This window comes from Pleurodeles waltl, chromosome 5 (genome assembly GCF_031143425.1).
Source record: "Pleurodeles waltl isolate 20211129_DDA chromosome 5, aPleWal1.hap1.20221129, whole genome shotgun sequence".
NCBI lineage: Eukaryota > Metazoa > Chordata > Amphibia > Caudata > Salamandridae > Pleurodeles > Pleurodeles waltl.
This window is the reverse complement of record NC_090444.1, coordinates 892,923,855-892,939,347: the sequence shown is the minus strand read 5'-3', so window position 1 is coordinate 892,939,347 and position 15,493 is coordinate 892,923,855. Positions and strand designations below refer to the sequence as shown.

Here is a 15,493-nt window from a genome sequence, read left to right as displayed (position 1 = left end):
AATGTTGCATGCAGGATTGTTTTTGTGCAGGAAAGGACACCTGGTCTGCAACCTGCGATGCAAGAGCGTAAAAAAAAGTGGTTCTCTGGTGGCGCATAGGGCTTGTGTAAATATGCCCTGTAGTGTGTTGTAGAGATCACCTTCGGATGATAGTCTTATGGGAGGTAGGTGTAGGCCCAAGCACCAGAAAATGATAAAAACATGCAAAGCGTGCATCAGATGTAATGGGGTGGTTCCCCCTTCCCCAGAGAATCGAAACATGTGGCTGCGATGCTGACAGTAGTGAAATCACTGCATGAAGCTAAAACCACTGGACACCAGATAAGAGCGAGAGGTGAAGCTGCCTTTTAATAACATTATAGAGAATATCAGATACTGAAATCAACAGTGTGACAATAAGTGAAGAATAGCAAGTACTGATCCCACCCATTCCACAGTTGCCCTCCACCCCAACTCTGCACCCCTTCTCATGTGGGGGGCTGTTGCCTACAAAACAGACAAAAAAGCATTAAGTGTGGCAGGAGCCAGCAAGGTAAACCTCTTTCAGAAATGACATTTAAGTGGCTTAGAGGGTTCAGAGCTATCAGATTCATATCAAGAAGACACTGAGGGGCTCATTTACATAGAAATGAAGCAGCATGGGGTTGCAAACCAGCTTGCTGTGCTGCACTGCATAATTTTGAAAGTGCAAGGATGCGTCGTATTTACGGAAATACAACGTATTCCTGTACTTTCATCTGCACTGGAGCACAAACTGCTGTCTAGCGCCAACGAGGGCACCCTTGCTGGGATGATTGTTTATGTGTAGGGAGCGACACCTTCCTGCACATAAACAATCATTAATGGCGTTTTCCTCTTTCTCTGTGTGTTGCAGAATGCAGCATACATAAAAAGAGGAAAACACGGGAGAAATAATGTTATTTCTCTCAATTGCACCATTTTAATGCTACCCCCTAAGTGGTGTAGGAATCTGACACATTTCCAGCCTTGTAGATCTGGGAATGTGTCAGATTCCATGGGTGTTGCATGGGAACACCCACAGCAACACCCATTGAATGCCCCTTTCATGCAGTTAGGCGTGAAAGGGGGCCATTAAAAAAAACTCAAGTTGGCTTTCCGTGGCCTTGTAAATATGGGCAAGCACACTGCGTTAGCGGAGCATAAAAAAATGACGCTCGGTGGCGCAATGTGCTGTTGGGGGCTTGTAAAGAGGCCCTAAATGAGCAGAGCTCTTTAAAAATCCTCTATATCTGTGGGTGCAGGTGGAGGATAAATTTCGGATTTTGATATGCCACCTCTATTCAGGCCCATCAGACAGGATGGAGGGGTCAGAGAGGGTATTATTCCCCAGGTTTCGCACTTTTTCAGGTCCTTGCACTCCTGCTGCAAAATCTATTTATAGATTTTGAAGCAAGCCTATCCTGTTTATTCAAGGCAGCTAACTAACATTGTTTAAACCTCTATATGGCACCGCATACTGAACTATAAGCCTAACATGATTATTTTTGTCCCAGGCCCAGCAAAAACCTCTGACATCCCTGCTTCTAGCAGTCTTAGGACTTTGAGAATATGATGCAAATCTTCAGCAACTTTGTACAATTTTGCATAATCAAAGTTTGTATACAGTATTGAGTGCATTAATGCATCCACCAAGATTGCAAAACGTGGCAGCAATACCCTTCTCACCAGAATACATAGTGATCTGTCCATCAACATAGTTCATTACACAAAAAATAATTTTTGACACATGTATATATTGAATCCTCAACTAACAATCACACTTTCTCATACTACATTCACATTCTTGCCTAGAGATCATTTGTGTTCATATTTTGAAAATGTTCTGTTGTCTCTAACTCTATGCTTCCCCCTTCTAGTGCGATTTATTCTATCACCACTTGTAATAGATTTCTTATGTGAAAATTATAAAATGAAAAAAAGTAAATGAAAAGTGCACGATGAAAGCATGACCGTAACGAGTCATAATATGGTCTTCAGTCTATGGTGGACATTATGACTAACCGATATGCCTTGTGAGGGTCCTTTAATCAAGCAATACCTTCTGAATTCTGCAAATATTACGTTTGCTTCAGTCTTTCTCTAACTCTTAAACTACTTTTCGGAAAGTTTTTTTGTGATTTCCTCCTCTTGTGTGAACTAACTGATCAATCGTCTTTACCTCTCCCGTTCTTTCCTGCGTGCCCTAAAGCATACCCTCCCTCCACCCATTAAGGATTCATGGGCAGTTTTCCACAGGGCATCACAGGTAGGGTTGAGGTCGCTGGCTACTGGTCAGCAACTGCTGTGGTGGATCCTCTTCCAGTTCTCTTCCTATGTGCCCAAGCTGAAACGAGCCATGCATCAATGACATGGCGATGTGTCTTCCAGGCCCAGCAGCTCTTTTACAAGTCTGTCTCCAAACTGTGCCCGACTGTACTTCTTCACGCTATAAGCATCGGACATTTTGTAGAGAATATACGCATTGTTTACGGCAATGCTGATGGAAAACCAAAACACTTGCTGCCAGGTCTTGTTTGGCTTATGTGAGATGAAATACCTGCAGAGGAAGACAAGAAAAGACCGAGTCACCTACTGATACATTCAGTAACATGGATATGGGATAAGAGATTGAACAAAGACAGATCTTCCTCTGTTTTTGTATTCATTAAATCACTGAACAACAGTCTCCTTCTTTCCCTGGGTGTGATGTGAGAAGGAATGCAGATGCTCTGGCCTGTGCTCGTAGTTGGTTGCAGGTAACAATACCAAACAGAGGTTATGATGGAAACCAAAGAGTGGGACTCCTTTTAAGTTTCCTTAATGTTTAGGTTTGTACCTTTTCTGAGAACCTAGAGCAATATCTGAATCCATCCTTCAATTTGCATACCCCTTTCTGTTTTTTTTTCTATTTTCCCTGTTTATTTCCCAACCCAAAATGGTTTCCTTTTTTGTGCTTGTAGCTGTATGCACACCGCCACCTTTCTGTGTTTTTTCATACCCTGAAAACTTACAGCTTCAATTACCTAAGAATTTGGGCTGGTTGCATCATTATGCTTGTTTCAACTTGCAACCAGAATTTTTGTGATCAGACTGGAATTTTTGCAAACCAAACTACCTAATTAATATCCATTGGGTAAGTCGAAAATTGTGACTCAGTCCGAGTGGATACAATAACAGGGATGGTGACTTGTTAAGGTATAGCTGACGACCATGTCTGTGATTATATTCCAATAAATGAATGGTGCTGTTTTTAAAACAAAATCTTTTTGGGAAAGTTTTTCTGAGAGGTGGCAGTGGTTCCTGGGGCCACAACCTACTCCCCTAAAAACTTTTCCACAATTTGCTAAAGGAAAAGGGTCTAAAAGAAGACCCCTTGTTTTCCCATCAGCTACCATCCAAACTTGGAGTGGGTAACTTTTCAATGGTTTACCCACATGTTACCAGGATAGCAATTTGAAAGGAAAGCCCACAACCAGCCCTTTCAAATTACACTTCAATGACCAAGAGGAATACAATTTTAGGAGTCGGTAAACGTTTTTCAACTGTTAAAATGGGACTCCTCCATAAGATAAACTTCCTTTGTAGTCACAAATGCTCCTTTTTGGTAAATTGGAGCATTGGTGTCCACAAAATAGTTTAGTACAACTGGAGTTGTATTATGGAAAGTGCCCCGGGAGCAAATAGGGCATGTGTGCCCACTTTGAGCACCCCTGGGGCACTTTGGTATTATAGAAAGGGCAATAGAGGCTTGTGCGGTCCCTTCGTGGCCTCATGCAAATGAGGGAATCCCTTTGCATCTGCCTCGCACTGAATTATAGACGCGGTCACAGAGGCAAAGAAGCTGTCAGGAGGCACACTGACAGTGCGTCACCCAAAAGGTGGCGCACTGACAGTGCGCCCCTGCTGGCAGCCCTCTGGAAGGGAGAAAGGGGTCCTATGGACCCCAAGACATCCCCTTGCAGGCAGGTACAGTCACCCATTTCACCTGCCTGCAAGGATATCTCTCATCTCCCTTAAAAGTGCAGGCGGGTTGCCGCCTACACAGTCAAACACAGACAAGCTGTAAAGCAGCCACTCTGTTTTTCATTTTAATGCGTTGCTCCAGGGCAGCGCGAGTTTGTGGCTGCCCTGGGAGCAGGGCATTCAAGGTAACAGGGCACCCTTTCTCTGTTCAAGCCCGGCGCACCTGTTTTAAGGTGCACTGGGTGCAGAGTAAGTGCGCCCTATATGTAATAGGGCCCGGATACCTAGTTTTTAAAATGCAATGTTTTGGGGTTTGACTGATTCTGGCCTTTTTTCCACGCTTATTGCTCAACGTGACCAGTTCAAACATGCTGTCAGAATGTCCTTGGCATATAATGCGAATGCATGTCCAATGAAGACCAGCATTTACAATATCCTACTAGCGTATATGGACAACCCATCAGTGCCAAGGAGCCCTTGAATGCGAAAAGCAATTTTAAGATAGCAGAATGGGATAGATCCCCCAGCGGCAAATCGTCTATTACTAGTACAGGGTCCTTTAAAGAGCCCTTGCTATTGCCAAACTGCCTTTTCTATTGCAGTTTGACACCAAAGTAATGGCAGTCATTATTTAGGTACTAGCCACTGAAATCTTCTTGCCAAATTTGACGTAGGTGTACTACTGGGCGCATAACGCTAGAATATCGTACTTGGCACAAATTTAAAACTGTGGTTATTATCAATATATTATTTTATGGATATTTAAGTTCCTAAACTAAATATTGATGGAATTTGAAACTTTAACATGCCCTTCTTTTCTTCCTTCCTCATTTCCACTACTTCATTTTGGCAGAGATGCTCCAATTACAAAAATAATTACTCTACACTAATGCTAAGTTGTCATCAGTGCACTGATTTAAGGTGGGTAATTTTACTTACTTGCTGTACTTATCATCATATCTACAGATGTAGCTGAGATGAGCAGCGAAAGCCTCTACAGCCAGAGGGCAGGGAATCTCTCCGCTCTTCCTCTTAATGATGACTCCTGCAATGGCAAGCAAGGTTATGTACTTGTGAGATTGTTGAGCTTCTAGCTACCACACATACTGTACAAATTATAGTTGAATGCTAAATATTTCAGGGTTGAGCAAAAATACTACTATTCAATGGTGCAGTTTGAAATCAACAAATTAGTTCAAGAGGACTGAAATATGATGAACTGGGAGGGCAGTTGTGATTTCTGTTACCAGCTGCAACCTAGGTGCAGAATTACTCCTTTGGTACATTAAACCACACGGAATGGGGCCTTACTGTGGGAAGCAGGGTTTGTTAGGTGGAATTTCCAATTCCATATGGGTTAAAGCACACATTTACCACCTGTTCTAAGCAGCTAGTCAACGCATGGGACAAAGCCTGTATGTATGGGCAAGTGGGTTGAGGGATGGGTGTGAGGAGCATGGGAAAGGCAAAGGAAGGATATTGCCTGGTAGGTGAGCATGTTATGCTTCCCGTGCCTTAGCAGAGGATCAGGCAGGAGGAGGAGAGGGGATTAGGGGTGCACGAACATTGGCACACTTATAATTGTGCGGAGCAGATTTCCACACTGGAATTCCGCATCACGCAACTTGTAACTCGGGTTCCACACTGGAATTTCGCACCACGCAACTTGTACCTACGCTTCCACATTGGAATTTGGCATCACACAACTTGAACCTAGGGTTCCACATTGGAATTTGGCATCACACAACTTGTGACTAGGGTTCCACACCAGAATTTGGCATCACACAACTTGTAACTAAGGCAAATGTGGCCTAATTCAATTTTATATGAAGTATTGAAAGATGCTTGTGATATTTTTTTTTTAGAATTCGTAGGCTCTAAAACATTAAAAAGTAGGAAACTTTTATTTGTGCAGATGTTGCAGGTGGTGGGTCCAGCGCTCATTTTCATAGACTGAAACTTATTTTCAGCATCAGACTTTGACCCAAGAACAAGTAAAAAGGAAAGATAGTAAAACAGTGACAAAAAGAAAGAGCAATAGTTAAAATACATTTGAAATAAATAGAGAGACGAAATGTGGAGTGGAGGAAGAAAGAGGCATGAAGTAGAATCTAGAAGCAGCTTTAGTATTCAGTAACCATGACATTCAGTAGTATCAGCTGTGTGTTCCTAAGAAAAACCTGAGCAGCCCAGATTTAGAAGGGCCTAGCACTATCTAACGACACATTGGTGTTAGATGGCCAAAAATGCCACTTTGTAACCTCTTGCGCCACATTATGCCAGCGCCAGGCATAATGTATGCAAGGGGGGCGTTCCCCCGTTAGGGTGCCTGAAAAAATGGCACAATGAAATCTAAGAGATTTCTTTGAGTCATTTTTAACGCCTGCTCAGAGCAGGAGTTAAAAGGGGCACACCATTATTCTTAATGGGCCCCTATGTACTATTCAGAGTTAGCGCCAAAATGTTGGCGCTAACCCTGAACAGTACATCAATAGCATCAAAATGGTGGCGCTATTGCCCACTACCTTGCACCATGGTGCGCCATATTTTGAATATGGGGCACACAAGGTGGGGTCGGGGCGCTAAAGGGCACAAGGAAAGTGGCGCTGCACTGGGTGCAGCACCACTTTTTTAAAATATGCCCCTTGGCATTCCTGCACTGTATTATTTATTTTACAAAGTAAGCACTGACTTTGAACTACCAACGGAGAATCATCGGGGATTCTATATACGTTTGTGTTAAAACGTATTCCCAGTACTAGTTAGTTAAAAGGATAACTGTATGTATTTTAAATTGGCTGACTGGCTCTCAAAGGAGGTGTATCAAATTCGATGGAAATGGTTATTATTCTTGCTTTCCTAGTTACACAGTTTCACTGAGTTTAAATTAGAGGGTTGTAGGAAAATCATCTGCATTAAAATTAGCAAAATCATTGAGAAGAAATTGGATGCAAATTTGGAGATTACGTTAATGGGAAAACGTATGTATGTTTAATGCAGCCGTCATTAAATTGCATTTTCTAGAGCGCTAGAAAAATATATTATTTTAGTATTGTGAATAAGTTTGCCCCCACCATCGAGCAATCGTCCCCAATCTTCAAATAAATTGTATACAATTCCTTTTGTGTGAAATAGTCAAATGCAGAAGCGAAAAACTTACGAGGAGGATCCCAAACAAAATTGTTTTACATTTAACTTGGAAACTCCCATAAAAAAAAATCTGTGCAAAAAAAAAACCCAAAAAAACATAGGTGGAAATACACCACATTTCGCTGGCATGTTGGGCTAGCAGCAATTTGGGTTTGGTGAGTTTGTGAGTTTAAATTTTTTGCCAAAATTGTAAGATGTCTTTGACAGGTTTTACATCTGTAAAATTTGCAAACCCCAGAAGAAAATCTAAAAGCCAAGCCGACAAAGTTATTGGCGCCCTAGGGTTGCTGCACATATCCAGATCCCATGCACAGGGTGTTTATTGGGATGCAACTGGGAGGGTTTGGCCATTGGTCAGGACCTACTCACAGAGCCGGTTCTTTGAAACGTCTCACAGAGCTGATGCTCATGACTTTGAGTACTGAGGTAATGCCTGTTGACCAGTTTTGAAAAAACACACGGGTGTAGCCCAAACGTGGATGAATATTAGGACAATGTACAAAACTGGATTTGATAAACCAATGATTTATCATATGGAGTGGATCTGAAAATACACTGATTAAATACATTGAATAAGAACCTGTGGTGTTTTCAATGATCAGGAACTATGACAAGGGAAAGTACTTATTTTCTTCATATAAAAAATTGAAGTGATAAAAACAGTCTAGGAGTGTTCTTTTGTTCTTTTAAAAAAATATGGGATTCCGAATGTGAGCCTGTGAACTGACAGTTGCCATGCAACATAATAATAACAATGCAATCCATAACAGGAAATGTACACATGAATCACAACTGTACTGATACTGATGGATATATGAAAGTAGTGGATGAAATGGCCTGTAAGAATAAAAACTGGCTCTACTTCGACAAATTGTTACAAGCTTTACAAACAGCTAATCTGGAAAACTGACCCGAAGTGCTTATGCCCAAGGATTGCTCTAAAGGGTGTGCATCTGAGAAATCACAATCAGGGATTCTATGTCAGGACCTGAGGGGAGGATTATGATGTCTTCCTTCACTTTACTTTCAATCTAGCAGCCATTACTTATTAAAAATACAGCAACAACCCATCTTTCCCATGAACACTAGGGAAAATAAATCCCAAAGACCCCTCCAATTACAGTGGAGATTGCTCCTTATAGTCCTGTCTCCCCTTTCACGCCCCCTCTGTTTTCAGTGCTCTGGCAGCTCTCCAGCCTGGGGTCTGTGCAAAATCAACATCCCAATGAGTTTTCCATGTACAATACAATGCAATGCAAAGTCATTTCTAGAGCACACAGCTACCTCCATTGAGGAGTCCGGAGTCCCAGCGCTAGTGGTAAGGGACAGAGAACAGATCAGCAGATCTCCAGCCATACTTAAATGCCAAACATATAGGAGTCATATAGAAAAGTTTTTAGATTCTTTCTGAAAGCAGTTTCTGAGGGACTACATTGCGCGCTAGGAGGAAGAACATTCTATAGCTTTGAGACAAGGAAAACAAAAGATCTTCCACTTCTCTGGCCTTTCAAATCTGGGGCCGTTGGAGACATTTAAGTTTGTTGGATCTCAATGATCTAACTTGAAGAAAGGCTTGAATCTCTTCCTTAAATAAAGGGGTCCTTTTTGTTCAAAAGCCCTGTAGGCAAAACATGGAGCTTTAAATTGGATCTGCTTGATAACAGGTAGCCAGCGAAGTTGGCGTGAGGATTCACCAGGACCCGTAGCCGAAACTTCAGGTTTAGGCGAGTGGCGGCATTCTGTAACATTTGCAGTAACTGAATAACGTAAGCTGGTAAACCCAAATACAAACTGTTGCCGTAATCCAGTTTGGACGTTACCATGGCATGAACGGTCAATTTGCAAGAGCATTCAGGTATTAGATAGAACATCCTTTTTAGGGACCTAAGCGTGGCAAAACAGTTGGCAGAAATCACCTTGATTTGGGGCTTGAACGAGAGACTGGAATCAAATTTCACACCCAGATTTCTAACCACAGGTGCCTGGAGAGGGGGACCTCCAACTCTGCTGGCCGCCAGTTACAGAAATCAGGGGAAATCTTTGAGCCAAATAAGAGAAACTCTGTTTTATCAGAGTTAAGTTTAAGACAGCTTTCATTCAGCCATTCAACCAATGACTTAAGCCACAGCTTAAAAGAACACTGTTAGACCTGGCATCCTTGGCGAGGTCTCCCCTGCCTTTTTTTGCCTCTGCTTCCCAGGTTTTCAAAGTGTGCTGGACTCCGTTTTTTGCTGTTTTTGGTAATCTGGGCACTTCACCACTGCGGACCAGTGCTAGAGTGCAAGTGCTCCGTGTGTAAAATGTATGCATGGTTGGTTTATCCATGATTGCCATATTTGATTAACTAGTAAGTCCCTAGTAAAGTGCACTAGAGGTGCCCAGGGCCTGTAAATCAAATGCTACTAGTAGGCCTGTAGCACTGGTTGTGCCACCCACTTGAGTAGCCCTGTAAATACGGCTCAGACCTGCCATTGCTGTGTCTGTGCTTGCACTTTTGAACTGCCAATTTGACCTGGCAAGTGTACCCACTTGCCAGGCCCAAACTTTCTCTTTTTTATACATGTAAGGCACCCCTAATGTAGGCCCCTGGTAGCCCCCTGGGCAGGGTGCAGTGTATGTTAAAGGTGGGACATGTACTGGTGTGTTTTACATGTCCTAACAGTGAAATACTGCCAAATTCGGTTTTCACTGTTGCAAGGCCTATCTCTCCCAGGTTAACATGGGGGCTGCCTTTAAATAATTTTTAAGACCAGGTCCCCTTTGGGAGCAGACAGAAATTTGGAGTTTGGTATCTCTGAACTCACAATTTAAAAATACATCTTTTGGTAAAGTTGTTTTTTAAATTGTCAGTTTGAAAATGCCACTTTTAGAGAGTGGGCATTTTCCTACTTAAACCATTCTGTGACTCTGCCTGTTTGTGGATTCCCTGTCTGGGTCAGACTGACAGTTGGACTGTTTGTGAAACCCCTCTAGACAGTGAGATAAAGGGAGCTGGGGAGTAGCCTGCATATCCTGATGGGCCATCTGAGCTAGAGTGGAGGGAGGAGTGGTCACTTACACCTTAATGGGCTATGCCTGCCTTTACACAATGCAGTCTCCAACCCCCTGGTGTGTGTCTGGGGCCTGGCCTGGGCAAGGCAGGATCTTGGGAACAACAGAGACTTTCCTTTGAAGTTTGCCCACTTCAAATGCAGAAAGGAGTATAAGTAGTGGACCCAAAACCCCAGACTTTTAGATTACTTCTGGGATCAAGAGGAACCTCTTTCAAGGAGAATAGCTGAAGAGCTGAGGAGAAGTGCTGCCCCTGCCTGTAAATGTGCTTTGTTAGGCTATCCTGCAGTTGCTGCTTCTGCCTGTGAAAGGAGACAAAGACTGGACTTTGTTGTGCATTCCTGTTTGAGAAGAGTCTCCAGGGGTTTGAACTGAGTTTGCCTCCTGTTTTGAAGTCTCAGAGCCATCAAAGGCTTCCTCCGTCAGCACCTGGACTCTCTGTCTGCCCTGCCAAGTGGTGTCCTATCCAGTCCCTGGTCCAGTGAGAGGTGAAGTTGACAGAACAAAGACTGAAATCTATGCACAGAACACCGTGCTGGGACATTTTCAACGCACCACCTGCAATGCGGCTGAAAAATGACGCGCCACCCGCTTTGCGGCAATAATCAACACTCCACCTGCATCGCGGCTCGGAGATCGACGCATCGTTGCTGGAGAAATGACGCAACACCCTCTTGCGGCTGCTGATAATGATGCAAACCCCACGCACGTGTTTTCTAACATCATGCGACAGGATTTCACATGCATCGTTCTTGAGCGTCAAAGTTTTCGGGAACCTGCATGGACCCGAGGTGCCCGTTCCGGAAATCGACGCATTGCTCTCTTGCGATGGAGAAAAATGACGCATCGCCTACCCGACTGTAGAAGAAACGAAGCACGGCCTCCCTTGCAAGCAAGGAATTCGACGCACCACTGACTTTTTCCGATGCATGCTTGCCCGTGCAGCTTTATTTTTGATGCAAACCAGGTACTTTGTGTGAAATCAACGTTTCCATTGTTTTCTATGAAGTAAGACTCTTATTATTCTGGAAATTAATATCTTGACTTGTGTATGTTGGATTTTTGTTGTTTTGGTCTTGTTTGGTTTAGATAAATATTGCCTGTTTTTCTAAACTGGTGTGGTGTCCATTTTCTAGTGTTTCACTGTATTACTGTGTGTGTTGGTACAAATACTTTACACATTGCTTCTGAGTTAAGCCTGCCTGCTCGTGCCAAGCTACCAAGGGGGTGAGTTGGGGGTTAACCAGGTGTGTTTCTCCTTTGCCCTGACTATAGTGAGGGTCCTTGCTTGAACAGGGGGTAACCTGACTGCCAACCAAAGACCCCATTTCTAACAAACACAATGCTTTCATCTCATTCTCCTGAAACACCAAGAGGAGCGGAGTGTCGTCCACATGAGAGACCATATACATGCCCCTGGATTCAAGCCAGCTTTGCTAACAACTTCATATAGATAGAAAAAAAGGTAAGGGTCAGTGCCGAACCCTGTAGCACACCACATTATAAATGTATAGAGGAGCAGGTGAAACAATAGAGAAAAACTGCCTGAGTCTGGTCTTCAATAAAGGATTTGAGCCAGGACAGAGCTTGATCTCTGATACCAATTGTACTAAGTATGTCAAGCAAAACCTGTGTCAAACGCCAAAGCAAGTCCAGTAGCACCACCATAGCAGAGGAATTATGGTCAAGATTTTCCTTCATCACCTCAAGCGATGCAGTCATGGTAATGTAGACTCTAAAACGTTAGACAGCAGTCTATTGACATTCTTCTCCAGAAGTTTGGCCATTGCCAGCAAGAGTGAAGTAGGTCTGAAATTATTTAGTAGTTGAGGATCTGCAGAGGGTGTTTTTTTAAAAGCAGATACAACAGAGCCTGCTTCCAACTCTTAGGTATGAAAGCAAGATCCAAAGAATCATTCATTTATTTGTTCAGGATGAGGTTCACAAGTGAGACTTTGATCAAGACGGGAGCCTGATTTGCATCAATCAAGCTCTGCAGCAGATTCCTCCAGAGACATATTGTCAAAAACTGTAGGTAGAGGACCAGTGTGTGAAATAGGAGCCTTTGGCCAAAGTTTGGAATCCTACACAGGAATCTGCTCATAAAAAGATTGCATTTTCTTAAAGAAAAACATAATTGAGGGGGAAAGAGCATTCTTTGATGCATTCGGAGAAAGAAAAGAGTTGACAATTTTAAAAAGCTTGCAAGGCTTATTAGTTGCCGATGTAATTGTGACAGAAAGAAAAGCCTTATGAGCCTTACAAATGGCAGCATGGTAACTTTTGAAGGCACCCTTACAATCAGCTTTTGCATCCTTGTCAAAAGAGATCCTCCATGGCTGCTCTCGCCTTTTACATTGTGATTTCTCCTCTTTTAATGCATCTGAAAACCAAGGAACGGATGGCGTACATCTTGGAAGAGGAGATTGTTAGTGGAGCAACCGAGTCCACAGCATAAGCAAGCCAATCATTAAAACCATTCACAGCCAGTGTTTTCAAGAAACAGTGACCCAGGTATGCTAGCCCACTTTACATATCAAGGTGTTTCTCCAGTGTTCCTGGGCTTTAAATCCACCACTGAGCCTCTTTATCTCCAATAGTTTACTGGGCCTCCAGTACCATATCACTGCTAAAACATGCAGACCTCTGACACCTTCTTTGGGGAGGAATCTCTGACATACCTAACCTTTGATGATGACTTCTGTGAGGCCGTTCATGCAGCCATCCATAGAGCTGTCTCTTACGCAATGGCTCCTTACGAGAGGAAATAAAGACAGGTATTGTACAGATGCCCCGAATCCCTTTTTTGAGGGAAGAACCACCCAGACCCTCAGAGTTTGTACAACCTGGGAAGCAGCCTTGCACAGTACCATCTAAAGGTACAGCAAAAAGCATCTAGTACAGGATACTCATTTGCAATTGGCAGTACTAGGGAATCATGGCATTACAATGCAGACAGACATGATCTCTCACACGCCTCCCCAATGCCACAGTCTTATGAATTAGACACTCAGCCTCAGGGCCCTCTATGATGTTCATAAAGTTGCGGGTCTGGTGTGCGGTTCTGACTATTATCTACAAGGTCAACCCCTTAGTAGCTGATCCACTGACCCCATATTTTACAGCACTTTCGGGGGCTGGTCCCAAATTGGCATACGTTACCTTCTCTGCCGCAATATAGAGGTCCATACCTCTCCTACATTCTTGAATGGTCGGAACGTCTGCTACCCCCCACCTCTGTGCTATGTCACGTTTTGCAACCACAAGGCCCAAAGCTCTGAAGAGAAGGTGGGGTTGTGGAATATCTATATATTGTTTGGGACACCCAGTAGGACATATGTGAGTTTAACCAGAACGCCACCTCTAGGATTCTGCAGACTTCCACCAGGATTGCATTCCAGTATCTCTGGATAAGGGTGCAGTGCCATAAAGTGCGCATAAAATCCCCTCTGTCAGCGTTGCACCGCAGGCATACCGGTGACGTTGCTCTATCAATTATGTGCAATTCAAACCCTGTCATAGTACACCCTGTGTAGGATTTTGTATTGAAGTAAGTGCAACCAGGACTTAATAGCAACCTCCCAGAAATGCATGAGTGCCGCCTCCCAATCAATGTCTTCCAGTTCACCCACATCTCTTGTCCAGAGGTCCCTAAGGCTGCATAGATTATTGGGCATATTGTTATTCAATTTCGATAATTGAGAGAGAGAGAGAGAGACCCTTTGGTGAGTTCCTCTTGCAGTAGTCTCCCCTCTACTGTGGTTAATTCCAGGGTCTCCTTGCCAGATAGGCCCTCGGAGAGGCATGTTTTAGTTGTGCATATTTAGAGAACTGAGTCTTGTGCAATTTGTATTCGGAACAAAACGTTGTCAAGGATTAAAAATCACCATTCTCCAGGTTATCTACAATAGTGGAGCTTCAAATTAAGTCCCACGCTCCAAAACCTTGTAGTGTGCTAATCTCACTTAGCCACTTCCAAAGTGGTGTTCCTTCTGTAATTTTCTGGGCCCAGCAAATCATTTTTGTCACCCTTTCCCACACCACCAAGGTCACCTGGGTCGCCGGAAGCAGGCTTTGTGCACCTTTGCCATCACAAAGGTAGTGTAGTTGAGAACGGTGTGCCAGGGTACCCCTTTCTAGTCTGTAAGTAGGTTGGTCCTCCGGTGTATGAAACAAGTTGTTAATCGGGATCAAGTGCGCCACCCAGTATTAGGCCTCTATTTCGGGGAGGGCTATCCCACCATTCTAGGGGTTTCGCCTCAGTCCTTAGAGCCACCCTCGGATGACCACCCTGCCACTTGACCTGGACACCTTTGACAGGTTAAAAAGGGTATTCCTGTCTCACACTACAATCTGCATAGGGGAACAGTGGACCCATACTTCCACGGATGGTCAGGACATGGGCGACTATGGTCCCATCCCCTTTTTTCCAGCCCACACCAGGCCATTTAGATGGGAAAAATTTACAAGAGACTCTGATGGGGATGCAGGACACTGCAGTCCTTAGTACCCTGACAACACTGAAAAGGTGCCAGTACCTGTCAGTCCCAGCAACCCAGCTCATATCACAGTGGATATGTTAGACTCCAAAGGCATTATCCACCCCTGCTCACCTGAATTGGCCCCAGTGGAGAAGGTAGCCATATATGTGGTGGGATGCCTGAGAAAACCCCTGGATGAAGAAATAGAATGCCCTCATTCCTCCCTGGAGGGAAAGGCAGCCCTTATCCCAGAAATAGAAACCAAAATAGCTGTCTTCCTGACCAAATACATCCATGACCATAAAAAAGACATAGACTGTGCCAATCCTTCTGCCAGGATAAGCTCCTTGAGATTACTGGCCCTCTAGCCAAGATTCTAGGCATTGCTGAGGAGGTCAAAGAATCAGGTGCCCTGGTATCACTTGGCATGCTCTATGGTGTGCCCTACAGGTAGGTATCATTTTGGGCAATGCTAACTGCGCTCTGTCCAGGGAGTGGCAGAGGTCTCTTCTGATTAACGTAGACCCCCACACTAGGGGGCCTCGCCACATCAAAGGCAGGATCTGTAGCTCAAGGAGGTCTGTTTGGTGACCATTCATAAAAGATCAACTCTGTTGCCTTGTTTTTTTTTTTTTTTAATTAAGGTTTTATTGTGAACATTGCAGTCGTACAAAACCCAAATGGGGTTGAAGCCCCCACAGTTATCAACAATTGTATACAATGGGTCAACGTAATGGGAAAACGGATGGGACAATGGGATGTTGTTGAGCGTAACTTAGAAAAAACATATTGTCAAATCACATGGGAAAAGGGAAGGGGTGGTGAGAAAGAAGATGCAGAAAGGGGTA

The 15,493-nt window shown here is 43.7% G+C and overlaps 1 protein-coding gene across 1 annotated transcript in view; it reads right to left on the bottom strand.

Moving 5' to 3' along the window:
* Positions 1-329: 329 nt before the first annotated feature.
* The window catches only part of PGBD5 (piggyBac transposable element derived 5), a 622,550-nt gene continuing 607,386 nt past the window's right edge, over positions 330-15,493 (bottom strand). The window contains exons 6-7 of the mRNA XM_069235011.1: positions 4,903-5,008; positions 330-2,557 (exon numbers count right to left, since the gene is read on the bottom strand). Coding sequence (XP_069091112.1) covers positions 2,362-2,557; positions 4,903-5,008 — 302 coding nt within the window. The 3' untranslated portion in view covers positions 330-2,361. The remainder of the gene's footprint in view (positions 2,558-4,902; positions 5,009-15,493) is intronic.